The sequence below is a fragment of the Somniosus microcephalus genome, chromosome 4, assembly GCF_052327205.1.
Source record: "Somniosus microcephalus isolate GS21.2 chromosome 4, FLI_Smic_1.0, whole genome shotgun sequence".
In the NCBI taxonomy this organism is placed as follows: Eukaryota; Metazoa; Chordata; class Chondrichthyes; order Squaliformes; family Somniosidae; genus Somniosus; species Somniosus microcephalus.
In genome coordinates this window covers 182,078,236-182,105,846 of record NC_140990.1, presented here as the reverse complement: position 1 = coordinate 182,105,846, position 27,611 = coordinate 182,078,236, and the positions used below count along the sequence as shown (strand labels likewise).

The 27,611-nt window shown below is 47.1% G+C and overlaps 1 protein-coding gene across 1 annotated transcript in view; it reads left to right on the top strand.

Annotated features, from left to right (window-relative positions):
- The window catches only part of agap1 (ArfGAP with GTPase domain, ankyrin repeat and PH domain 1), a 585,448-nt gene that overhangs the window by 258,140 nt on the left and 299,697 nt on the right, over nt 1–27,611 (top strand). Inside the window, exon 10 of the mRNA XM_085984196.1 lies at nt 15,221–15,382. Within this exon, the coding sequence (XP_085840322.1) occupies nt 15,221–15,382 (162 nt within the window). The remainder of the gene's footprint in view (nt 1–15,220; nt 15,383–27,611) is intronic.

Genomic DNA, 27,611 nt, shown 5'->3' with positions numbered 1-27,611 from the left:
GTGTCGCAGAGGAAACGACGTCCAGAGTCAGTGTTCATAATGAATAACAGACTACCTGAACGGCCGACAGCCATGGTAGCTAATGAGTGGGCCTTTGCGTTTCCCGACGCAGTAAAGCTGCACGGGGGCCGGCACTTCTTAGCGTTGGGGTCGAACGGCGCGTGGTAGAAGCACATGCTTGGCGGCTGCCGCCATTGGGCTGTGGTGGTGGGGGCAGGGCCCCGCATGGCCACGCAGTACTGTTGCCCGGCGGAGAAAAATTTGTCGGCCTCCTTGGCCAGGGCGCGGAAATCACTAATATGAGAGTTGGCTAAAGCCGACCGTAGCTGCCCTGGCAGCTGTTGTAGGAACAGCTCTCTGAAGAGGAAGCACGGCTTGTGCTTGCCCAGGAGGGTTAACATGTGGTCCATCAGTTCTGAGGGCTTGGAGTCGCCAAGCCCAGGTAGAGAGAGAAGCTGGCGTGCGCGCTCGGGTTCAGTTAGTCCAAACGTCTCTAGGAGGTGCGTTCTCAGCGTCGCAAATTTGTGGTGCTCCGGGGGGTCCCGAGCAGGCTCACGACTCTGGCCGCAGTGGAGCTGCCGAGAACAGAGATGACGTAATAATACTTCGTGTCGTCCGCGGTGATGTTCCGGAGTGCAAACTGAGCCTCGGCCTGGGCGAACCAAGCGGCAGCCTGCCGTTCCCAAAACTCCGGTAATTTGAGAGAAACGGTGTTCGTCGCCATCTTGGATAAAGTCTTTGGAAACGTCCGAAAGAGAAACGGGGTCACCAATGTAAGAGTCGCTGGAAATAAACAGACTGCGAGATTTTCATAGCAGCAAAGAAAAACGCGTGTTAGCTTTATTAACTCTCCGCATCGACTGAGGGACTCGGCCTCGTCGCAGGGCTATGACGCCATCACACAATCGAAGACTCTTAAAGGGACCCTGCCCCAATAACCCAACCAAGTTCCGTACATAACGTGGAGCGATAACAACATTGGCTATTCATAGTGAATTGTGTTACTGTCCCTATGTGGTCTCCGCCACAGTGCCATCCACCAGTTTGGACAGGGTAGTCTGGGATGAGGAGATTAATGCACTACAGTATATACAATTTCTATATATCTTCATACAGAATGTGTTGAAAATTGTTTGTTTTGAATTCAGTTTTCTTTTACAACAACTTGCATTTATACAGCGCCTTTAACGTAGTAAAACATCCCACGGCGCTTCACAGGATCGTGAATCAGACATAATTTGACACCGAGTCACACAAGGAGATGTGAGGTAGGCTTTAAAGAGTGTCTTAAAAGGAGGAGAGATATCTCGGAGGGTTGTAGGGCTGGAGCAGCTAATGTAGGTTAATGAGCATGTTTTACATAGATTGAGCACAAAATGGAACGAGCTTGTGAGTCAGTTGATATCAGCAAGAGTTACGACTAATTCTCGTCTCTATCATGAGACTCTGCTGGATATTATATATGTGGGCATCAGGTAAAAACAAGGTTTGGATTGTCTATGATGCCCATGCCGTGGTAAGATAACCTGTCCAAATGCGTAATGGGCACAGGGGCAGGAGGGTAATTGGTGCCTGGGGAACTGCAGTCAGTCAGAAAAAGAGGAAGAGAATGGAGAAAAGGTGAGTCAACCCATGATTTAATCAGTGGCACACGCTATAGAGAGCTGAAAAAGCACATGTATGTGACAAACTGTGGGCTTGTTTCAGGAGTTTTAAAAATGGTAATTAACATTTGAGGATTTAGATTAAAGTTCAGTTATACTTTCTTCAAAAAAAAGTATATTGAGGCATTTTTTCCTACAGGTTTAGAAATCTTGTTTGAACTCATTCCAATACTTTCTTCAACTCTTCTAAACACACAAGGATACACCTGAACCTCAAACGTTAAGTGTGCTGGGCAGTTTAGAGTGAATTGGTTAAATGATCATTTAGAAATCTTAACATTTAAAGCTGAGGTCACAATTGAGCACATTTTTGGTTCCAGATGCACTGTGAACTATATGAATGGATTTGTTCCAGTGTTCTTAATCCATGCTCGGTGAGCAATCTACAAATTTGATTTGTGTGACTATTTACATCCCAACTTGCAGTGAAGAGTCTCAGCAAGATAAAAAAGTTCAGATATCAGAACCACACTTCCCTACCTGGGCTGGCACGTATATGGAGAGACTAGAGAAGCTGGGATTGTTCTCCTCAGAGGAGAGAAGGTGAAGGAGAGAGTTAATACAGGTGTTCAAAATTATGAAGGATTTTGATAGAATAGATCGAGAGAAACTGTTTCCCTGGCAGGATGATCGGTAACCAGAGGACACAGATTTAAGATAATTGACAAAAGAACCAAGGTGCGGGAGATGTGGAGAATTTATTTTACACGAGTTATGATGATCTGGAATGCACTGCCTGAAAGGGTGGTGGAAACAGATGCAGTAGTAACTTTCAAAAAGGAATTGGATACATACTTGAAAAGGAAAAATTTGCAGGGCTATGGGGAAAGATCGAGAGGAGTGCGACTAATTGGATAGCTCTTTCAAAGAGCCGGCACTGGCATGATGGGCTGAATGGCCTCCTTCTGTGCTATAAGATTCTATAAAATCCAAATCTTCAGTAACAGAATTCCGAGCGGGTTGTATGATTCTGTATATTATACATACCCTATTTTTAAACTATATACATTGTACTTATACAGAGGAATGGAGCTGGTACAGCAGAAAAACGTTACGAAGTTTACATTATACTTCCACCAAACTGGCCGCAGAATGAAATTTCCCAAAAGATAGAAATGCTTCGGAGCACAGATATCACGTTGTGGGGTGGAGAGGGAATCGGTCGGTGGTTATATGTAGCGACATTGTGAGCAACATTTTTTTTGAATACATTTATGACGTTGCAACACATAACGAAAAGAAAGACTTGCATTTATATAGCGCCTTTAACGACCATTGGACATCCCAAAGCGTGTTACAGCCAATTAAATGCTTTTTGAAGTGTAGTCGCTATTGTAATGTAGGAAACACAGCAGCCAATTTGCGCACAGCAAGCTCCCACAAACAGCACTGTGATAATGACCAGATAATCTGTTTTAGTGATGTTGATTGAGGGATAAATATTGGCCAGGACACCGGGGAGAACTCCCTTGCTCTTTTTCGAAATAGTGCAATGGGATCTTTTACCTTCACCTGAGAGAGCAGGCGGGGCCTCGGTTTAAGGTCTCATTGGAAAGACGGATAGCGACCAGAGCAATATTTCTCCCGATGTGTGTGTTAGATTCGGCAGAAGTGAGGGAATGTTTCCTCTGTCTGCTAGCACTTTAAAGATCCATTAGCAGTTTTACCAAAGATAGGGAATCATCCCTCGTGGCATTTAAGTGGAGTAAGATTTCGAGCCTGCTGCTGTTGGATTCAGACTGGTGGTTTTTTTCTGCTTTTTTTATTCATTTACGGGATGTGGGTATCGCTGGCAACGCCAGCATTTATTGCCCATCTTTAATTGCCCTTGAGAAGGTGGTGGAATGCCGTCTTGTACAACTGAGTGGCTTGCTAGGCCATTTCAGAGGGCAGTTAAGAGTCAACCACATTGCTGTGGGTTTGGAGTCACATATAGGCCAGACCAGGTAAGGACCACAGATTTCCTTCCCGAAACATAGAAACATAGAAGATAGGAGCAGGAGTAGGCCATTTGGCCCCTCGAGCCTGCTCCGCCATTCAATGAGATCATGGCTGATCATCCAAATTCAGTACCCTGTTCCTGCCTTCTCTCCATATCCCTTGATCCCTTTAGCCTTAAGAAATATATCCAACTCCTTCTTGAATATATTTAATGAATTGGCCTCTACTGCCTTCTTTGGTAGAGAATTCCACAGGTTCACCACTCTCTGGGTGAAGAAATTCCTACTCATCTCTGTCCTAAATGGCTTACCCTTTATCCTTAGACTGTGACCCCTGGTTCTGGACTCCCCGACCATCGGGAACATCCTTCCAGCATCTAGTCTGTCTAGTCTTGTTAGAATTTTATAAGTTTCGATGAGATCCCCTCTCATTCTTCTGAACTCTAGCGAGTACAAGCCCAATTGACCCAATCTCTCCTCATACGTCATTCCTGCCATCCCAGGTATCAGCCTGGTGAATCTTCGCTGCACTCCTTCCATGCAAGAACATCCTTCCTCAGATAAGGCGACCAAAACTGCACACAATACTCCAGATGTGGTCTCACCAAGGCCCTGTACAACTGCAGCAAGACATCCTTGTTCCTGTACTCAAACCCTCTCGCTACGAAGGCCAACATACCATTTGCCTTCTTAACCGCCTGCTGCACCTGCATGCTTACTTTCAGCGACTGGTGCACAAGGACACCCAGGTCTTGTTGCACTTCCCCTTCTCCCAATCTATTGCCATTCAGATAATAATCTGTCTTCCTGTTTTTGACACCACTGTGGATAACCTCGCATTTATAATTGGTAAAATCCCAAGTCGGTCCCTTGCAGTCCGATTCGGGAGAATATATAATGGAGAATAAGGAAATGGCAGACCAATTAAACTCATACTTTGGTTCTGTATTCACAAAGGAGGACACAAATAACCTCCCAGGAATATCGGCAAACATAGGGACTAATGAGAGGGAGGAGCTGACAGAAATTAGTATCTCTAGGGATATGGTGTTGGGTAAGTTGAGGGGACTGAAGGCCGACAAATCCCCGGGGCCTGATAAACTACATCCTAGGGTACTTAAGGAGGTGGCCCTGGAGATAGCAGATGCTCTAAGGATCATCTTCCGGAACTCCATTGACTCGGGAACAGTACCCGTGGATTGGAGGGTGCTAATGTTACCCCAATATTTAAAAAGGGGGGTAGAGAGAAAGCAGGGAATTATAGACCAGTAAGCCTTACATCGGTTGTGGGCAAAATGCTAGAGTCCATTATTAAGGATAAAATAGCGGAGCACTTGACAAATGGGGAAAGGATCGGACAGAGTCAACATGGATTTACAAAGGGTAAATCGTGTTTGACTAATCTGCTGGAATTTTTTGAGGAAGTAACTGGTAAAATAGATGGGGGAGAGCCAGTGGATGTGGTGTACCTTGACTTCCAGAAAGCCTTCGATAAGGTTCCACACAAAAGATTATCATGCAAAATTAAGGCTCATGGGATTGGGGGCAAAGTATTAACGTGGATAGAGAACTGGCTGGCGGATAGAAAACAGAGAGTTGGAATAAACGGCTCGTTTTCGGAGTGGCAGGCAGTGACCAGCGGGGTGCCGCAAGGATCTGTCCTGGGACCCCAGCTGTTCACAATATATATAAATGATCTGGATCAGGGAATTGGATGCAATATTTCCAAATTCGCTGACGACACTAAACTAGGAGGAGGGGTGGGCTCTGATGAGGATGTCAGGAGGCTACAGTGCGATTTGGACAGGTTGGGGGAATGGGCGGATACGTGGCAGATGCACTATAATGTGGATAAATGCGAGGTTATCCACTTTGGGGGTAAAAACAGGAGGGTGGATTATTATCTAAATGGCAATAGATTGGGAGATGGGGAAGTGCAGAGGGACCTGGGTGTTCTTGTGCACCAGTCACTGAAGGAGAGCATGCAGGTGCAACAGGCGATTAAGAAGGCAAATGGTATGTTGGCCTTCATATCAAGGGGGTTCGAGTATAGGAATAGGGATACCTTACTACAGCTGTACAAGGTGCTGGTGAGACCGCATCTGGAGTATTGTGTACAGTTTTGGTCGCCCCATCTGCGGAAGGATGTTCTTGCCATGGAAAGAGTGCAACGGCGATTCACCAGGCTGATACCTGGAATGGCGGGAATGACCTACGAAGAGAGATTAAATAGTTTGGGCTTGTACTCACTGGAGTTTAGAAGATTGAGAGGGGATCTCATCGAAACATATAAAATTATGGCAGGCCTGGACAGGCTGAATTCAGAGAGAATGTTTCCAATGGCCGGGGAGCACAGAACCAGGGGCCACAGTCTAAAAATAGCGGGCAAATCATTTAAAACAGAGATGAGGAAGAATTTCTTCACTCAAAGAGTGGTGAGCCTGTGGAATTCCCTGCCACAGAGGGCTGTGAAGGCTAATTCAATAAATATTTTCAAGAGAGAATTGGATATATTTCTGAAGGCTAAGGGGATTAAGGGTTACGGAGAAAAGGCGGGGACGGGGTACTGAACTGGTAAGATCAGCTATGATCTCAGACGAAGATCAGCCATGATCTCATTGAATGGCGGAGCAGGCTCGAAGGGCCGAATGGCCTACTCCTGTTCCTATCTCTATGTATCTATGTATTTATCCACGTTATATTGCATCTACCATGCTTCTGCCCAATCACCCAACCTGTCCAAATCATACTGGAGTATCTCGGCATCCTCCTCTATTGTAATCTGGGATGTAATGTTTAAGTTATCCACCAGATGGAGCCAAAGAGTAAGGGTTCACATTCACCAGTGTTTAAGGTAATGTCCTGGTACACCAGTTAGTATGGTAATGTGGCATTGCATTATGGGTATGACCCAGAGGTGAATCCTCCATCTTGCATCGTGCAGTTAGAAATACTGTGTTTTGCTTACAGCCTGTAAGAGCTATATGTCTCTGCTACACCGTGTAATAAACAGTTGGGGTTTCTGCCTAAGATCTCGCTTATCTCAGTTTCGGACCTTACCACTCGGATATCACATATTGGTGACGAGAATAAACGGATCACATCGTGACGGACAAAAAAAAATAACAGAGCGCTGAATAACTGATTATGGCTGCTACGGTAGGAGAGATCTCTGCTTTTGATGTTCAGACTCAGACCTGGGATGAGTACTGCGAGGTGCTGATGCATTTTTTTGAAGCAAATGATATAGATGATGTCGGAAAACGGAGAGCTATTTTGCTCACTTCCGTGGGAAGTCAGATGTATAGTTTAATGAGAAACTTATGCAGTCCTGCAAAGCTGGGAGACAGTACATTTGCTGAATTAGTGGCCTTGCTGAAGGAACATTTCAATCCCAGACCGAGTGAGATTGTACAGCGTTTCAAATTTAATTCACGGAACAGACAACCGGGAGAGACTGTATTGGATTATGTAGTGGTGTTGAGAAAATTGGCACACGATTGCAATTACGGGAACAACCTGAAAGACATGCTGAGAGATAGGCTCGTTTGCGGGATAGGGGATGATAGAATGCAGAGGAGATTATTGTCCGAGACTGGGCTTACGTATGAAAAAGCGTTGGAACTTGCTCAAGCCATAGAGACAATGAACCGAGATGTAACAGAAATACAAGTTTCAGACTGGGCTACGACAAAGCAAGTTGGAGGTCAGGTTAATGTGCACAAGTTAAAGTTGCGTCAGAAACCACAACGTGAGCATGTAAAGGCATGTTATCAATGCAATGGCGATCACCTGGCGAGCGAATGCAGATTCCTGGAGGAAAAGTGCCACAAGTGTGGGAAAAAAGGACACATAAAACGTGCATGCAGGGCAAAAGCAATCGTGGAGGAATACAAACCAAAAGGGGGAGGAAAGCAAAACCTGGGAAGAGAAGTGAAAAAACAGGGAGCATGGGGGAGGAAAGCAAAACCTGGGAAGAGAAGTGAAAAAACAGGGAGCACATCACATCAGCGGAGAAGCTGAGAAAGAAGACGACATGTTCATAATGCATAGTATGGTAGAGAACATTCCAAAAGTGGATCCTATCACTTTGCAACTGACAGTAAATGACTCTAAGGTCAACTTTGAAGTGGATACAGGATGTGGCATAACCATAATGAACAGGGAGGAGTACTCAAAATTGTGGAACCGTGCAAAAGTCCCAGAGTTAAAGTCTTGCTCTATACAAGTGAGCGAGTGGCGACATTGGGTACAGCTACTGTAACTGTGCAACACAGGGACACCGTGGAACAGCTACCTGTAGTTGTGGTATTGGGTTCTGGACCAAACTTGTTAGGTCGGGGCTGGATACAAGAAATTAAATTAGATTGGGGAGCAATAAATCAAATATAGGGAGGCAAACAATTGTCTTTGCAAGAAGTGTTGATTGAACATGAGAATGTGTTCAAGGAAGAACTTGGCACATTTAATGGCCCCCCAGCTAAGATTTATGTAGACAAGGAGGCACTGCCAAGGTTTTTTAAACAACAACCTGTGCCGTATGCCATGAAACCGAAGGTAGAGGCTGAGCTTGACCGTCTTTTGAGAGAGAACATTCTGGAACCCGTGAAATGTTCAGAATGGGCAGCTCCCATTGTACCTGTTTTAAAACCGGACAATTCGGTAAGACTCTGTGGAGATTATAAATTGACAGTAAATAAGTGTCTAAACTAGAACAGTATCCTATTCCCAAAACAGAGGATGTCTTTGCAAACCTGGCTGGAGGGAAGAAATTCACGAAGCTGGATATGAGTCGTGCATACTTGCAGATTACACTAGATGAGGAATCCAAGTATGTAACCATAAATACACACAAGGGTTTGTTTACCTATAACCGCTTACCATTCGGTGTCTCATCTAGTCCAGCTATTTTCCAGAGGACTATCGAGGGTGTACTGCAAGGGATCCCACATGTTTCAATCTATCTGGATGACATTCTGGTGACGGGAAGAACCGACCAGGAGCATCTGAGAACTCTGAGAGAGGTACTACAAAGATTGGATAAGGCTGGGTTACGGCTCAAGAGGAGTAAGTGCACTTTCCTGGGGAATGAGGCAGTGTTCCTGGGACACAGAGTGGACGCCACCGGGCTCCATCCAATCGAGGAGAAGGTACAAGCACTGCAGGAGGCCCCAGCTCCTACCAATGTGACTGAGTTAAAAGCTTACCTGGGACTGCTAAACTATTATAACAGATTTTTACCAAACTTGGCAACAGTGTTAGCACCTCTTCACAAACTTCTGCGCAAGGAGACACACTGGCAGTGGGGAGAGGAACAGAGGGTTTCATTTGAACAGTCCAAGAAACTGATGCTGTCCTCGGATGTGCTGGTTCACTACAATGCAGAGAAAGACCTAATTCTCCCTTGTGATGCTTCACCTTACGGGGTGGGGGCGGTTCTTTCACACAGCTTGGAAGATGGAACAGAAAGACCAATAGGGTTTATGTCTCGAACTCTGACGCCAGCGGAAAAAAACTATTCCCAGTTAGATAAAGAGGGATTAGCAGTAATGTTTGGGTTATAGAGGTTTCACAAGTACATATATGGCAGGAAATTCACCATATGCACCGATCATAAACCTCTTCTATCTCTTTTTAATGAAATGAAAGCAGTACCACAGATGGTGTCACCCCAGATCCAGAGGTGGGCAGTGGCGTTGAGGGCAGATGAGTATGTCATCGTTTACAAGGCAGGCAAGTACCATGGGAACGCAGATGCCTTGAGCCGTCTTCCACTGCCAGGTACACCTATCCGTGCTGCTCCAGAGGACAGAGTTTTGATGTTGGAGGACACGGACACGGCAATTGTGACCGCAGAACAAGTAAGGACATGGACCGGTAAAGATCCAGTACTGTCTAGCGTTCGAGAATATGTGATGAGGGGTTGGCCACAGCATCCGGAAGGGACTGATTTCACACCTTACAGTGTCAGGAAGACAGAGCTGAGTGTGCAGGATGGTTGCAGGTTGTGGGGAGCACGAGTGATTATTCCACAGCCAGCACGACAGTCTATCCTAGGGCAACTACATCAGGGTCATCCTAGAGTTTCGCGTATGAAAGCCTTGGCAAGGAGTTACTTGTGGTGGCCAAAGCTAGATGAGGAGATAGAAAATCTAGTCAAGACATGCAGCACTTGTCAAGTACACAGGAAGGCACCAGCAGCGGCTCCTCTCCACCCCTGGGAGTGGCCGGATAAACCATGAAGAAGATTACATGTAGATTATGCGGGTCCATTCATGGGAAAGATGTTCCTCATAATCATTGATGCACATTCCAAATGGATGGATGTGTATCCTGTAAATTCTGCTTCACTGTTACTATAGACTGCCTGCGTAGGAGTTTTGTAATCAAGGGCTACCGGAGATCGTAGTAAGTGACAATACCACGTGTTTTGTGAGTACAGAAACAGAAGAGTTCATGAGAAACAATGGCATAGTGCACGTGACCTCAGCTCCATATCATCCGTCTTCAAATAGACTTGTGGAGAGAGCCGTACAAACATTTAAGGAGATGATGAAAAAAAGTGCGTAAGGGAGTTTGGCAACCAAGGTGTCACGAGTTCTGTTCAGCTACAGAATAACACCTCAATCTACCACAGGACTCTCTCCTGCTGAGCTGTTGTTAGGACGTCGACTACGCTCCACTCTTGACCTGGTTCACCCAGACCTAAAAAGGAAGGTGGAAAACCGACAAATCAAACAAAAGGAGAACCATGACAGAAGGACAAAGAGCCGCAGTTTTGGAGAAGGAGATGCGGTCCTTACCAGGAATTTCAGTTATGGTCCAAAATGGATTCCTGGTGTCATAGACTCAATGACCGGTCCAGTATCATATACGGTCATGGTGGGAACTGGTCAGGTGGTACGCAGACATGTAGATCAGATACTGACCAGACAAGGGGAAATCGAACTGGAGGTTCCAGAGGCGATGTCGGAGGACAAGTTGGCCCCCAGTTATCCAAATGCATCGGTGGTACCACCACCACGAACAGAGCCAGTTCCACCTGGACCCCTTCGTCAAGAGGAAACCATCGTAGCAGAGTCAGATACGCTGAGTACTGCTCAGGAGCAGCAGGTGGCTCTACCACAACCAAGCAGGGACTTGACTGTAAGACGTTCACCAAGGCCTCGCAAGCCGCCAGAGAGATTGATAACGACCTGCTAGATTCATTCAGTATGGACTATCGTTAAAGGAGTTTCCTTATGGGACTTTTTAAGAATGTTGTTAAGAAATTAATGTAAACTTAAGAGGGGGGGATATAGTAATCTGGGATGTAATGTTTAAGTTATCCACCAGATGGAGCCAAAGAGTAAGGGTTCACATTCACCAGTGTGTAAGGTAATGTCCTGGTACACCAGTTAGTATGGTAATGTGGCATTGCATTATGGGTATGACTCAGAGGTGAATCCTCCATCTTGCATCGTGCAGTTAGAAATACTGTGTTTTGCTTGCAGCCTGTAAGAGCTATGTCTCTCTGCTACACCGTGTAATAAACAGTTGGGGTTTCTGCCTAAGATCTCGCTTATCTCAGTTTCGGACCTTACCACTCAGATATCACATCCTCACAGCACACACGCCCACCTAGCTTTGTGTCGTCTGCAAACTTGGAGATATTACATCTAGTTCCCTCGTCCAGATCATGAATATATATTGTGAATAGCTGGGGTCCAAGGACCGATCCCTGCGGTACCCCACTAGTCACTGCCTGCCACTCGGAAAAATAGCCGTTTATTCCAACTCTTTGCTTTCTGTCTGCCAACCAGTTCTCTATCTAAGTCAATACCTTGTCCCCAATCCCATGTGCCTTAATTTTACATGCTAATCTCTTATGCGGGATCTTATCGAAAGCCATTTGAAAATCCAAATATACCACATCCACTGGTTCTCCCTTATCTATTTTACCAGTTACATCCTCAAAAAATTCCAGTAGATTAGTCAAGCACGATTTACCTTTTGTAAATCCATGTTGACTTTGTCCGATCCGGTCACTTTTTTCCAAGTGCTCTGCTATTACATCCTTTATAATGGACTCTAGCATTTCCCCCACTACCGATGTCAGGCTTACCGGTCTGTAATTCCCCGTTTTCTCTCTACCACCCTTTTTGAACAGTGGGGTAACATTAGCTACCCGCCAATCCATGGGTACTGTTCCAGAGTCTATCGAATTTTGGAAGATGACCAGCAATGCATCTACTATTTCTAGGGCCACTTCCTTAAGTACCCTAGGATGTAGATTATCAGGCCCTGGGGATTTATCGGCCCTCAATCCCATCAATTTCCCTAACACCATTTCCCTACAAATACTGATTTCTATCAGTTCCTCCTTCATTAGACCCTATGTTCCCTGACATCTCTGGGAGGTTATTTGTGTCCTCCTTTGTGAAGACAGAACCAAAATATGTATTTAATTGGTCAGCCATTTCTTTGTTCCCCATTATAAATTCCCCTGATTCTGACTGCAAGGGACCTACGCTTGACTTCACCAACCTTTTTCTCTTCACATATCTATAAAGGACATTAGTGAACCAGATGGGTTTTTACGACAATCCGGTAGTTTCATGGTCACCATTACTGATAATTGATTTCTATTCCAGATTTATTTAATTAACTGAATTGAAATTCCCCAGCTGCCATGGTGGGATTTGAACTCGTGTCTCTAGATCATTAGTCTAGGCCTCCGGATTACTAGTCCAGTACCCTAACCACTATGCTACCGTACCCCGTAAATGGACGGTACAATTCCGTCTGAGTGCACTGGATACAGCAAAGGCTATGGGCCGCGACAACATCCCAGTTGTCGTGCTGAAGACTTGTGCTCCAGAACTAGCCGCGCCTCTAGCCAAGCTGTTCCAGTACAGCTACAACACTGGCATCTATCCAACAATGTGGAAAACTGCCCAGGTATGTCCTGTCCACAAAAAACAGGACAAATCCAATTCGGCCAATTACCACCCCATCAGTCTACTCTCAATCATCAGCAGAGTGATGGAAGGTGTCGTCGACAGCGCTATCAAGCGGCACTTGCCAATAATCTGTTTACTGATGCCCAGTTTGGGTTCTGCCAGGACCACTCGGCTCCAGACCTCATTACAGCCTTGGTTCAAACATGGACAAAGGAGCTGAATTCCAGAGGTGAGGTGAGAGTGACTGCCCTTGACATCAAGGCAGCATTTGACCGAGTGTGGCATCAAGGAGCCGTAGTAAAATTGAAGCCAATGGGAATCGGGGAAAACTCTCCACTTGCTGGAGTCATACCTAGCATAAAGAAAGATGGTTGCAGTGGTTGGAGGTCTTTCATCTGAGCCCCAGGACATTGCTGCAGGAGTTCCTCAGGACAGTGTCCTAGGCCCAACCATCTTCAGCTACTTCATCATTGACCTTCCCTCCAACATAAGGTCAGAAATTAGGATGTTCATTGATGACTGCACAGTGTTCAGTGCCATTCGCAACTCCTCAGATAATGAAGCAGTCCATGCCTGCCTGCAACAAGACCTGGATGACATTCAGGCTTGAGCTAATAAGTGACAGGTAACATTCGCGCCACACAAGTGCCAGGCAATGATTATCTCCAACAAACGAGAGTCTAACCACTGCCCCTTGACACTTAACGGCATTACCATCACTGTATCCCCCACCATCAACATCCTGGGGGGGTCACCATTGACCAGAAACTTAACTGGACCAGCCACACAAATACTGTGGCAACAAGAGCAGGTCAGAGGCTAGGTATTCTGCGGCGAGTGCCTCACCTCCTGACTCCCCAAAGCTTTTCCACCATCTACAAGGCACAAGTAAGGAGTGTGATGGAATACTCTCCACTTGCCTGGATGAGTGCAGCTCCAACAACAGTCAAGAAGCTCGACACCATCCAGGACAAAGCAGCCCGCTTGATTGGCACCCCATCAACCACCTTAAGCATTCACTCCCTCCATCACTGGCGTACTGTGGCTGCAGTGTGTACCATCTACAAGATGCACTGCAGCAACTCGCCAAGGCTTCTTCGGCAGCACCTCCCAAACCCGCGACCTCTTCCACCTAGAAGGACGAGGGCAGCAGGCGCATGGGAACACCACCACCTCCACGTTCCCCTCCAAGTCACACACCATCCTAACTTGAAAGTATATCGCTGATCCTTCATTGTCACTGGGTCAAAATCCTCGAAGTCCCTACCTAACAGTACTGTGGGCGTACCTTCACCACACGGACTTCAGCGGTTCAAGAAGGCAGCTCACCACCACCTTCTCAAGGGCAATTAGGTATGGGCAATAAATGCTGGCCTTGCCAGCGATGCCCACATCCCATGAATGAATTTTTTAAAAGGTCACCGTGGGTCTCCCATTCTGCCAAGCTGTAAGGCAGTTTAACGCATAGACAAGTAATTTGATGCTGTGCAGGAAATGTTTCACCTCCAGGCCAATGGTGAATCCTAGGGATGTGACATTTCAACCACACTCAAGTAGCTTGAGTAAATGGGGTGTTGCAAAGCAAAGAATTTAGTAACAAGAAACTGTTTAGCCCATCCACCTCACCTCACTCAGCCAATATATAGGTGCACACTCTGGGCCATTTCCATGTCTGTCTGCTGCATATTCTCTTTCTTTTGTTTTCTCTCTTTTCTTTCATTCTCTTCAATTGCTCATAAACTTGTTTACACTGAAAACTCTCTTTTATCAGTGTGAGTCCAATATTACAAGGAATATAAGGCTGTCTGGATCAACCCGAGAAATCATTTCTAATGTTATTCAATATGAGTTGGTACTCCCCTGAACTGCCCGCAACACACTGTTTCCCCCACCCCACCAATCCCGGTAAAACTAATATAAGTGTATGGCTGAATGGTGGTTTCTTCATTGCACAGCTTCCTCAGGAACCACCCCGTCTAGTGATGGAAATAACTATTGTAACAAATAAGCATACAACAACAACTTGCATTTATATAGCACCTTTAACATAGTAAAACAGGAACAAAATTTGACACCGAGCCACATGAGATACTGGGACAGGTGACTAAAAGCTTGGACAAAGAGGTAGATTTTAAGGAGCGTCTTAAAGGAGGAGAGGGAGGTAGCGAGGCGGAGAGGTTTAGGGAGGGAATTCCAGAGCTTAGCGACTAGGCAGCTGAAGGCACGGCTGCCAGTGTTGCAGCGATGAAAATCGAGGATGTGCAAGAGGCCAGAATTGGAGGAGCGCAGACATTTTGGAGGGTTGTGGGACTGGAGAAGGTTACAGAGATGGGGAGGAGCGAGGCCATGGAGGGAATTAAAAACCAGGATGAGAATTTTAAGATTGAGGCGTTGCCGGACCAGGAGCCAATCTAGATCAGCGAGCACACAGGTGATGGGTGAATGGGATTTAGTGCGAGTTTTGGATGAGCTGAAGTTTAAGCAAGGTAAGTACGAGCCCCTGTGCTATTCCATCCACTCCCACACTGAGCATATTGCTGCTGTTGGATGGTGATGTGCCAATAACAGGAACGGTACTGCATCAGGACAACGTATCTGTGAGAAAGTCACACACTGCACCAGAGGATGCTCCCATATTGGTTCAGGGATTTGAGACTTTTCTTTCCAACCTCAGGTAACGTGACCCCTACAGGATCAGCATCGCAGATGGCAAGTGGGATCAGCCTGGTCTCCTTCAACAGCCGCCCTGAGGGCATGCACCAACGCTCGTACTCCGTCTCCAGTGCTGACCAGTGGAGCGAAGCCACAGTCATTGCCAACTCTGGCATCAGCAGTGGTAAGTGACATAATCTGGCTTAAAAAAGGTTTGCTTGTGATTGGCTGGGAGGGAGTGAAAAACTTGGCTACAAAGGCCAGATCTTTGTGTTCAGTGAACTCAGTGCTAAAATGCAGTATTGAAACTGTGTGTATGTGATACCATGTGCGATTTGCTAAGCCTGCTGGATTTAAATCTTTCTGGATTTCAGTAAAGCGTAATGGTGAGCATGCATGAAATATTTGCAGAATATTTTTCACGGTTCAAGTTGACATTCAGTTACACAATTATAGATTCTGTCCTTCCAGAATTGAACGATGTTTGAAGAGAGCATTTCGTACAATATATGACACCAGGGCTTATAGATGTGTCACGAGTGGTGGGGTGGCAGGGGACAATCTGATAATCTGAATTAAAAATACAGCAGAGCATTAGGATTCATTGTTCATAAGAACGCAAGAACATAAGAAATAGGAGCAGGAGTAGGCCAATCGGCCCCTCGAGCCTGCTCCGCCATTCAATAAGATCATGGCTGATCTGATCCTAACCGCCAATCTACTATCACAGAACCATCTCCTGAATCTAACAGAATTAGACACACGAAATAGGAGCAGGATCAGGCTACACGGTCCTAGTGCTTCTGCTTCTTCCTGCACTGTGCCTGTAGCCCCCTAGACCCCCCCCCCCCCCCCACCATCTTCTCCAAGTGGGTGTTGTTTGTGTGCGAGCCTAGATAATAAACTTTGTGGAGGGCATCGTACTGTCTAATACTATCAATACCTGACAATCTGCACATTAACTAGCAAGAGTCAGTGGAGAGCGATGGATTCCCTCCAACCTGGGCATTAAGGGTGATTGTAGCCCCACAGCTACCTGGATAAGATTGTAGTTTATCGTTTCAAATTTATCTGGGGAATTGAGGTGCATTGATGTGCCAGCATCATCTGTCATTGTAGATACCTAACTGCCAATGTAAGTTATATCATTGGTGTCTTCACAACAATTAATTAATAATTGTAACATAATTACCGCAGCTTTCTCAAGAAGTAACTGCTTACTCAGATATTTTATAACCAGTGCATTTTTATTTCTGTTTCATTTAGTTGAGTGTTTTCTTTTTGCTCTCCATGCAGACAAAAATAAAATTTTTCTACATTAGCCCTGCTGCTTCAGTTATAGCATGTTAGTTACAGAGTGAAACTCCCTTGATGCATTTAAGGGGCGGTTAGATAAGCATCTGAGGGAGAAGGGAATAGAGGGTTATGCTGAGTTAGATGAGGAAAGACGGGAGTAGGTTTGAGTGGAGCATAAACGCCGGCATGGACTGGTTGAGCCGAATGGCCAGTTTCTGTGCCATATATCCCATGTAATCCCTCTACACAGTCCATCAAACACTCCCGGGGCAGGTACAGCATGGGTTAGATACAGAGCAAAGCTCCCTCTACACTGTCCATCAAACACTCCCGGGGCAGGTACAGCATGGGTTAGATACAGAGCAAAGCTCCCTCTACACTGTCCCGTCAAACACTCCTAGGGCAGGTACAGCATGGGTTAGATACAGAGTAAAGCTCCCTCTACACTGTCCCGTAAAACACTCCCGGGGCAGGTACAGCATGGGTTAGATACAGAGCAAAGCTCCCTCTACACTGTCCTGTCAAACACTCCCGGGGCAGGTACAGCATGGGTTAGATACAGAGCAAAGCTCCCTCTACACTGTCCCATCAAACACTCCCAGGGCGGGTACAGCACGGGTTAGATACAGAGCAAAGCTCCCTCTAACCTGACCCATCAAACACTCCCGGGGCAGGTACAGCACGGGTTAGATACAGAGCAAAGCTCCCTCTACACTGTCCCGTCAAACACTCCCAGGGCAGGTACAGCATGGGTTAGATACAGAGTAAAGCTCCCTCTACACGGTCTATCAAACACTCCTAGGGCAGGTACAGCACGGGTTAGATACAGAGCAAAGCTCCCTCTACACTGTCCCGTCAAACACTCCCGGGGCAGGTACAGCATGGGTTAGATACAGAGCAAAGCTCCCTCTACATTGTCCCATCAAACAGTCCCAGGGCGGGTACAGCACGGGTTAGATACAGAGTAAAGCTCCCTCTACACGGTCCATCAAATACTCCTAGGGCAGGTACAGCACGGGTTAGATACAGAGCAAAGCTCCCTCTACACTGTCCTGTCAAACACTCCCAGGGCGGGTACAGCATGGGTTAGATACAGAGTAAAGCTCCCTCTACACTGTCCCGTCAAACACGCCTAGGGCAGATACAGCACGGGTTAGATACAGAGTAAAGCTCCCTCTACACTGTCCCGTCAAACACTCCTAGGGCAGGTACAGCACGGGTTAGATACAGAGTAAAGCTCCCTCTACACTGTCCCGTCAAACACTCCCAGGGCAGGTACAGCATGGGTTAGATACAGAGCAAAGCTCCCTCTAACCTGTCCCATCAAACACTCCTAGGGCAGGTACAGCACGGGTTAGATACAGAGTAAAGCTCCCTCTACACTGTCCCATCAAACACACCCAGATCATGAGTTCGGTGCAAGGTACAGCTGGCTCTGCTCTGTCTCACCATGATTCCTCAACCTGGGCCTCAGAAGAGGACATCCTACTGCACCATGGTGACGTTTTGGTTTCCCTTTATCCCCCAGCTCTACAGTGTGATTGCTGATTTTTGATAAATCCTGTGCAGTTCTGTATGTGGATTTGCTGTCCACAAGGATCTGGCCCTAAAACTCAATTGACTTACGACCATCAGAGTAAGGAGGTTGAATTTGCATCCATGTCAATGTGCGTACCTACTGTATATTGTAGTTCCTTCATGAGCAATAGCTGAGAGTGATTATGCAGTGGTAATCTTCCCCAAGGCGGGTGGGGGGGAGGAGGGTCAAAGGACATTCTAAATTGCAAGTGCAGATCTTTAAGGGTTTGTAAACAGTATTTGAACAACAACAACTTGTATTTATATAGCACCGTTAATGTAGTAAAATGTCCCAAGGCACTTCACCGGAGCATTACCAAACAAAATTTGACCCCGAGCCATATAAGGGGATATTAGGGCAGATGACAGGTAGGTTTTAAGGAGCGTCTTAAAGGAGGAAAGAGGTAGTGAGGCAGATAGGTTTAGGAACATTATAAGATGCATATTGCTCCTCCCCCAACCCGCCTTGGGGAAGATTACCACTGCATAATCACTCTCCAGTATTGCTCATGAAGGAACTGCATTATACAGTAGGTACGCACATATTAATGATCTAGACGAGGGAACTAGATGTAATATCTCCAAGTTTGCAGATGACACAGTGCTGGGTGTGCTGTGAGGAGGATGCAGAGAAACTCCAGTATGATTTGGACAGGTTGGGTGATTGGGCAGATGCATGGCAGATGCAGTATAATGCGGATAAATGATAGGTTATCCACTTTGGTGGCATAAACAGGATGGCAGATTATTATGTGAACGTGATACACTATCAATTCCTCATAAAAGACAGAGAGTTAATTAACAGGCTTTTATTAGCAAAGAACAGAGCATGCCTCTCGTGGTTGCCTGGTGAGCAGTCACCTTTATACCCGGGCATGTGGGTGGAGCCAGTGGCGGAGTCAGCTGAGGCATGCATAGGCACAACAGTGTGCAACAACAACAACAACAAACAGTGGTTTACCACATTCACCCCTTGTTTAAAATTGAGCCCGGCGGGGTGAAGTGTACTAAAAGTTCGTGTAAACTAAAAGTTCGTGTAGTTAAGTCTATCAGGTGGCCTTGTATGCCGTCCTGATCGTCGTAGCAGCGGCGGTGATGATGCAGCATCCAACGCCGAACCTGGCGTCTCGTTGATGAGAGGTTGCGTAGTCAATGGCGGGTCCTGGGGCTGCGGCATGCCGTCTACAGGGGTCGGGGTGTGGGTAGTGGTGGGTGGCGATGGTGGTGTCTCAGGGGCACCCGAAGGTGCGAGGTCCCGTGTGGAGACAGTGTCCTCCCGCCCGTCCGGGTACACTACGTAAGCATACTGGGGGTAGGCGTGGGTAGTGGTGGGTGGCGAAGGAAGTGTTTCGGGAGCACCCGAAGGTGCGAGGTCTCGTATGGAGACTGTGTCCTCCCGCCCGTCCGGGTACACCACGTAAGCATACTGAGGGTTGGCGTGGAGGAGGCTCACCCTCTCGACCAGGGGGTCCGTCTTATGGGACCTCACGTGCTTCCGCAGTAGGACGGGTCCTGGAGAAGTCAGCCATGTCGGTAACGAGATCCCCGATGTGGACTTCCTGGGGAAGGAGAACATTCTCTCATGAGGGGTGGCATTGGTGGCTGTACAAAGCAGTGACCGAATGGAATGGAGCGCCACAGGGAGGACCTCCTGCCAGCGAGAGGTCGGAAGGCCCTTAGATTTCAAGTTTAAAAGGACTGCCTTCCAGACCGTCGCATTCTCTCTTTCCACCTGGCCATTCCCCCGGGGGTTGTAGCTGGTGGTCCTGCTTGTAGCAATACCTCTCGCGAGCAGGTACTGACGAAGTTCGTCGCTCATAAAGGATGAGCCCCTGTTGCTATGGATATAGCTAGGGAAACCGAACAAGGCGAAGAGGTCATTCAGACATTTAATGACCGTGGTACTGGTCATATCTGAGCAAGGGATGGCAAACGGGAAACGGGAGTACTCGTCAATTATATTGAGGAAGTACACATTGCGGTCAGAGGAGGGGAGGGGCCCTTTAAAATCGCCGCTCAGCCGCTCGAAGGGGCGCGTGGCTTTGATCAGGCTCGCTCTGTCTGGCCTATAAAAATGCGGTTTGCACTCGGCACAGATTTGGCAGTTCCTGGTCAAGGTCCTGACCTCCTCGATGGAGTAGGGCAGGTTACGGGATTTGATGAAATGGAAGAACCTGGTGACCCCCGGGTGGCAGAGGTCATTGTGGAGGGTCTTCAGTCTATCAACCTGCGCGTTGGCGCATGTACCACGTGATAGGGCATCTGGGGGCTCATTGAGTTTCCCGGGCCGGTACAAGATATCGTAATTGTAGGTGGAGAGTTCGATTCTCCACCTCAAGATCTTGTCATTCTTGATTTTGCCCCTCTGCTTATTATTAAACATAAAAGCTACTGAACGCTGGTCAGTGAGCAGGGTAAATCGTTTTCCGGCCAGGTAATGCCTCCAATGTCGCACAGCTTGCACAATAGCCTGAGCCTCCTTTTCGACAGAAGAGTGTCGAATCTCGGGGCCCTGGAGGGTCCTTGAGAAAAAGGCCACGGGTCTCCCCGCCTGGTTAAGGGTCGCAGCTAGGGCAAAGTCGGATACGTCGCTCTCCACTTGGAAAGGGATGAACTCATCCACTGCGTGCATTGTGGCCTTCGCAATATCTCTTTTTATGAGAGTGAAGGCCGCACATGCCTCTGCTGTCAGGGGGAAGGAGGCGGACTTGATGAGGGGTCTGGCTTTGTCCGCATAGTTGGGCACCCACTGAGCATAGTACGAGAAAAACCCTAGGCATCTCTTCAGTGCTTTTTGGCAGTGGGGGAGGGGGAGCTCCATAAGGGGGCGCATTCTGTCAGGGTCGGGGCCGATGACTCCGTTCTCCACTACGCAGCCAAGAATGGCAAGGCGCGTGGTACGAAACATACATTTGTTCTTGTTGTATGTTAGGTTCAGCCGCTGGGCCGTACGGAGGAATTTCTCTCGGTTAACATCATGGTCCTGCTGGTCGTGGCCGCAGATGGTGACGTTGTCTAGATAGGGGAAAGTGGCCTGGAGCGCGTTCTGGTCAACCATCCGGTCCATCTCCCGTTGGAAGACTGAAACCCCGTTGGTGACGCCGAAGGGAACTCTGAGGAAGTGGTAGAGACGACCGTCAGCTTCAAAAGCTGTGTACTGACGGTCCTCAGCCCTGATGGGGAGCTGGTGGTATGCCGACTTCAGATCAATCGTCGAGAACACCCGGTATTGTGCTATCTGATTGACCATGTCAGATATGCGGGGGAGTGGGTATGCATCCAACTGGGTGTAGCGATTGATCGTCTGGCTGTAGTCGATAACTAGGCGCTGTTTTCCGCCAGTCTTCACTACCACCACTTGTGCTCGCCATGGGCTGGTGCTACTTTCAATAATCCCTTCCTTCAGGAGTCTCACTACCTCGGATTTAATGAAACTCCTATCCCCGGCACTGTAACGCCTACTTTTAGTAGCGATGGGCTTACAGTCGCGGGTGAGGTTAGCGAACAAGGAGGGGGGGGAGACTTTAAGGGTAGAGAGGCTGCAGATGGTGCGCGGCGGGCGATTTAAAAGCTGCTGGCTGCAGACTGTGAGTGGGGGGAGGGGTCCGCCGTACGCCAATGTGACACTTTTAAGGTGGCACTGAAAATCCAACCCCAGTAGAACGGCAGCGCAGAGATGGGGCAGGACCAGAAGTTTAAAATTTTTGTATTCTGTGCCCCGTACCGAAAGGGTCACCACACAGTAGCCACCGACGTCCGCTGACTGGGCTTTGGAAGCCATAGAGATCCGATGGCGCGTCGGCAGGACCTGGAGAGAGTAACTGCGCACCGTGTCGGGGTGGATAAAACTCTCTGTGCTCCCGCTGTCAAAAAGGCAGGTAGTGGCGTGGCCGTTTACCGTAATGTCCATCATGGACCTGGACAGTTGATGAGGGAGAGATTGGTCCAGCGTCACGGAGGCCAGCGTATGGTCAAGCGAGTCGATGTGGTCGTCAGATGAGGCGGTGGTTGAGTCCGGGTCCCCCGTGATTGAAGTTGGAGGCGTCCAAGATGGCGGACAAAATGGCAGCGCCCATGATCCCGATCCCCACGCGGCTGGGGGAGCCCAAGATGGCGGACAAGATGGCTGCCCCCACGGTTCGCACGTGGCGCTGCTGGCGTTAGCGGTTTTGCCTTTGCAGGCGCTGACATAGTGTCCTTTCTTCCCACAGCCGGAGCAGGTGGCGTTTTTCGCCGGGCAGCGTGCTCTGGGGTGTTTTGCCTGGCCACAAAAATAACATTTCTGTGCCTTGGACATCGCTGCAGCAGTTGGAGGTGGCGGTCCCATGACCCAAGGTTGCGGTGTCCACGGTGCGGAGCGGTTAGGGGAGAAAGCGTCCATATTCCTGTGGGCCACGTCGAGCGAGAGCGCAAGGGACACTGCCTTTTTCAGGTCTATTTCTCCCTTCTCCAACAGTCTCTGCCGGGAGTAGTCGGACCTTAGACCCGCAACGAACGCATCTCGGATCAGTCCCTCCGTGTGTGCTGCGGCTGATACTTCTTTGCAATTGCAGCCTCGGCCGAGTATCCGCAGTGCCCGTAGGAAGGCCTCCACCGATTCCCCGGGCTGCTGTCTGCGGGATCTTAAGAGGTGCCTGGCATAGACCGTATTTACCGGGCGTGCGTATTGCCCTTTAAGCAGATCGATAGCCGCCGCATAGGTCGTCGCGTCCTGGATTAGAGTATAAACTTGGTGGCTCACCTTTGAGGCCAGGATTTTCAGCTTGTTTTCGTCTAGGGTCACAGTTGAGGCTTCCAGGTAAGCCTCGAAGCAACGCTGCCATTGTGCGAATTTGGTAGCCGAACCCGCTTCTTGTGGGTCTAGGTCCAGGCATGTTGGCCTGAGGGCTCGCAGCAGCGCCTGCTGCTCAGCGTTTGGCGCCGTCGGTTGATGCAGCTCCTGCTGTTCAACATTTGGACCCGACATTTTGCTTTGCTAATAAAATTGATACACTATCAATTCCTCATAAAAGACAGAGAGTTAATTAACAGGCTTTTATTAGCAAAGAACAGAGCATGCCTCTCGTGGTTGCCTGGTATCCAAAAGGGCAGGGGGCTGCAGAGCAGTCACCTTTATACCCGGGCATGTGGGTGGAGCCAGGGGCGGAGTCAGCTGAGGCATGCATAGGCACAACAGTGTGCAACAACAACAATAACAAACAGTGGTTTACCACAGAACGGCAATAGATTGGGAAAAGGGGAAGTGCAACGAGACCTGGGTGTCCTTGTGCACCAGTCGCTGAAGGTAAGCATGCAGGGGCAGCAGGCGGTTAAAAAGGCAAATGGTATGTTGGCCTTCATAGCGAGAGGATTCGAATACAGGAACAAGGATGTCTTGCTGCAGTTGTACAGGGCCTTGGTGAGACCACATCTTTTTGGTCCCCTTATCTGAGGAAGGATGTTCTTGCCATGGAGGGACTGCAGCGAAGATTCACCAGACTGATACCTGGGATGGCAGGAATGACGTATGAAGAGAGATTGGGTCGATTAGGCTTATATTCGCTAGAGTTCAGAAGAATGAGAGGGGATCTCATTGAAACTTATAAAATTCTAACAGGACTAGACAGACTAGATGCAGGAAGGATGTTCCTGATGGCGGGGGTGTCCAGAACCAGGGGTCACAGTCTAAGGATAAGGGGTAAGCCATTTAGGACTGAGATGAGGAGGAATTTCTTCACCCAGAGAGTGGTGAACCTGTGGAATTCTCTACCACAAAAGGCAGTTGAGGCCAATTCATTTAATAAATTCAAGAAGGAGTTGGATATATTTCTTAAGGCTAAAGGGATCAAGAGATATGGGGAGAAAGCAGGGACAGGGTACTGGATGATCAGCCATGATCTCATTGAATGGCGGACCAGGCTCGAGTGGCTGAATGGCCTACTCCTGCTCTTATGTTCCTTCAATCGAAATGCTGTAGTATCAGAATTGATGAAAATCGCCCACTGAACATCATTGCTGAGTTCTGAGAATTGTAGCTGTAGTTGGAACTTCCGCTGGTAGTTAAATATGTGTCCCGAGTGGAGGGGTTAGTTGTGGTGAGCTGATTATTAACAGTTTCCACAGCATCTCTTGTCTCTAGCAATCAAAAGAAGGATGCATGAGGTGAGAATCAGTGCATAAAATGGGGGTTGGGGGAATGGAGAATAGGAAGTGGTGTGTGCCTTGCTCCTTTATTGATTCCAATAAGTAAGGATTGGCGAGTCTGTATTACTGATACTGGGCAAGACCTCTCTGGCTTTATATCAAACTGAAAGAGAAATTAGATATTGATGTTGTATATATTTTCATTTTGGTTTAATTGGAAAGAATGTGAAGGAAAGCCAGTAATATGTTTCTAAAGGAAATGCATTTATCAGTCATTGAAAGTGTCAGCAGCTTAAAAAATATACATTTGTGTTGCTGAATTATTGAATGCAGATCAAGCTCATTGACTGCAGATGAATTTACATTCTGGTAGTTACAACGCTACTGTAACCTCCAACCGTAACCAATTTAATTTGTTCATGATTCAAGGAATCATGGATATAGCAGGCTGTCTGTAAAAGAAAGGGGCGTTTATACTGCTTGCATAATGCCTATAGAGTGCAGTGCAGGACCAGGGTTATACTGTCAGCTTCCGCATCACTATTGCCCTGCAGCAGTGAAGATCTGTGCACATGCAGAGCCTGGTTTGTGAATGTTGGTTACAAGGGGCAGCACGGTGGCATAGTGGTTAGCACTGTTGCCTCACAGCGCCAGGGACCCGGGTTCGAATCTGGCCTCGGGTGACTGTGTGGAGTTTGCACATTCTCCCCGTGTTTGCGTGGGTTTCCTCCGGGTGCTCCGGTTTCCTCCCACAGTCCAAAGATGTGCGGGTTAGGTTGATTGGCTTTGATAAATTGACCCTTAGTGTTAGGGGGATTAAATACGTGGGGTTACGGGGATAGGGTGGGATATGTGTTGGTGTAGGGGTTACGGGGATCGGGTGGGATATGTGTCGGTGCAGGCTCGATGGGCCGAAATGGCCTCTATCTGCACTGTGGGGTTTCTGTGATTTCTGTGATTCTGTGAAGACCATTGTTAGGAGAACTTATGGAGCCTCTCTATCTCTCTCTGAACACTAAGAATATAAAGTAAAGTTTACAAATTTCCCTGTTATCCAATTTGGGACCACTTGGGGACTTCTTAAACTGAGCACTAAATATTTAAACAAGAAAAAAAGGGAGTCTCTTATAAGTAATGCTATCCATTCAAATGGTCCAATAAGAGGTATTCTGCTAGGTTAGTACCCGAGTTAAAATCAACTGATGTATGGGGCCATTGAAAGTGGGATTGTCAGTCAAAAATAACCTCCATAATATGTAAATACTGTACTTAGTAAAATAAATAAATAGAGATTGTTGCTGTATGGAATCCATTTGAAAACAGGCTAAGAAATACACAGGGAGGGGGAAAGCTGTAAATTGATGAAGATTTTCCTTTTTAAAAGGTCCCTTCTTAACGAGTGTATTATTTTGATTCTGCTTTTTTGGTACTGTTGGCATCTTGGTTGTGTGCTGGCAATTGGTGTCCCCGGTAATCAGTGGAATGATTTTAAGGCGGGAACTTAAGCATTTAGCAGCACTAACAGATACTAGCAGGGGAAATGTTTCTCAGATCTCACGGCAGCCTGACACAGTTTAAAAAAAATACTGTGTCTTCATTAGTGTCTGGGAGCCTTTGAGTAGCTCCCAAATTTAGTAGACATTTTGTATGCCGGGGCTTTTTACTGTCCTTATTAACTAGCTATTGGGGATCCCCTGGGTCTTGGCCATTTAAAGAGGTGCCTTGTATCATTAGATAAATTGCACTGTAGGAGGCAGAGCAGGGGAGTAAGAGGTGCTAGTTAAACTGTGAGAAAATGGGGCCAAGAGCAAGACGCCTGCCTCCAGTAACTGCTGGTGTAGATTTATCACAGGTCGCTTCGATCCAAGGCTCAGGCTCCGATACAAGCTCAACTGTTTATCATGCTAATGGTGTCACACAGACTGAGCGTATCAACTTATAACAATTTCCGAAAGAGATTTTGCTTCGTCCCTAAGTGAACAAGCAGTTTGATTTCATCGTGCGATGTTTAACAACTATAGCCAGTGATACTTATCTGTTGATTTTCCTGCAACCATTATGGGCATAGTCACATTTAGTCTTTAATGATCTGGATGAAGCAGTAATGATGGATTGTTCTTGTGTGGCAAGGCTGAGTGAGATTGAGTTTAATCTTTAGTTATTATTTCCAGTCTCTGATAGCACCATATGCAGTAAATTGTGCTTATAGGACTGTAGTCACTGGTGAACTTCAGATCCCCTTATCTCATTCATAGATGCATTTAAAAGGGAAGCCATAGAAACACATGAGGGAGAAAGGAATAGAAGGTTATGCTGATAGGGTTCGATAAAGTAGAGTGGGAGGAGGCTCGTGTGGAGTATAAACACAGGCATAGACCTGTTGGGCCGAATGGCCTGTTTCAGTGTTGTAAATTCTATGTAATTCATTCTGAGGTAGGCTATGGACTGAGATGACAGTTATACTCTCACCTGCAACCTCCTATCACCACCCACAATGTTGTGGTCCAGAAATGAGACATTGTAATGTGTTTCTATTAAGGTTCGAATAGATGTTCCAACAGATGGAACTGGAGCTGGTTCCAGCTGAATGCTTTGACCTACTCACTGTCCATTATTCCAACCTAAGGCACAGTAAAATTTCCGCTTCACCACTAGTAGACGGTGAGAAGCAACTGTCAACCTTTTGCCACCCATGAAGTGCTTGTCTCCAAGCCAGTAGGATTGCCCATAGGAACACCTATTCTAACTGGCACCATACAGCAGTCACGTTTAGCTGACATTTGTTTGAGACTGGATAGTCTGAGCTGAGTATGATTTCTTGACTTATGCAATAAGTCTGACTTGATTCTCTTTGTCCGCATGGCAGTGTTAAATTGCCAATCCAATGGGTTGCTAAAAATCCTGCTTAACACTGCAGGCCAACAGTGCTGTCAAAAATCATAGAATCTTACAGCACAAAAGGAGGCCATTTGGCCCATTGTGCCTGAAAGAGCTGTCCAATTAGTCCCACTCGCCTGCTCTTTCCCCATAGCCCTGAACATTTTTCCCCTTAAAGTATTCATCCAATTCCCTTTTGAAAGTTATTATTGAATCTGCTTCCACCACCCTTTCAGGCAGTGCATTCCAGATCATCACAACTCGCTGCGTAAAAAAATTTCTCCTCATCTCCCCTCTGGTTCTTTTGCCAATTATCTTAAATCTGTGTCCTCTGGTTACCGACCAACCTGCCAGTGGAAACACTTTCTCCCTTTTTACCCTAGCAAAACCCCTTCATAATTTTGAACATCTCTATTAAATCTCTTCTTAATCATCTCTGCTCAAAGGAGAACAATCCCAGCTTCTCCAGTCTCTCCACATAACTGAAGCCCCTCTTCCCTGGTACCATTCTGGTAAATCTTTGCATTTATTTAAAAACC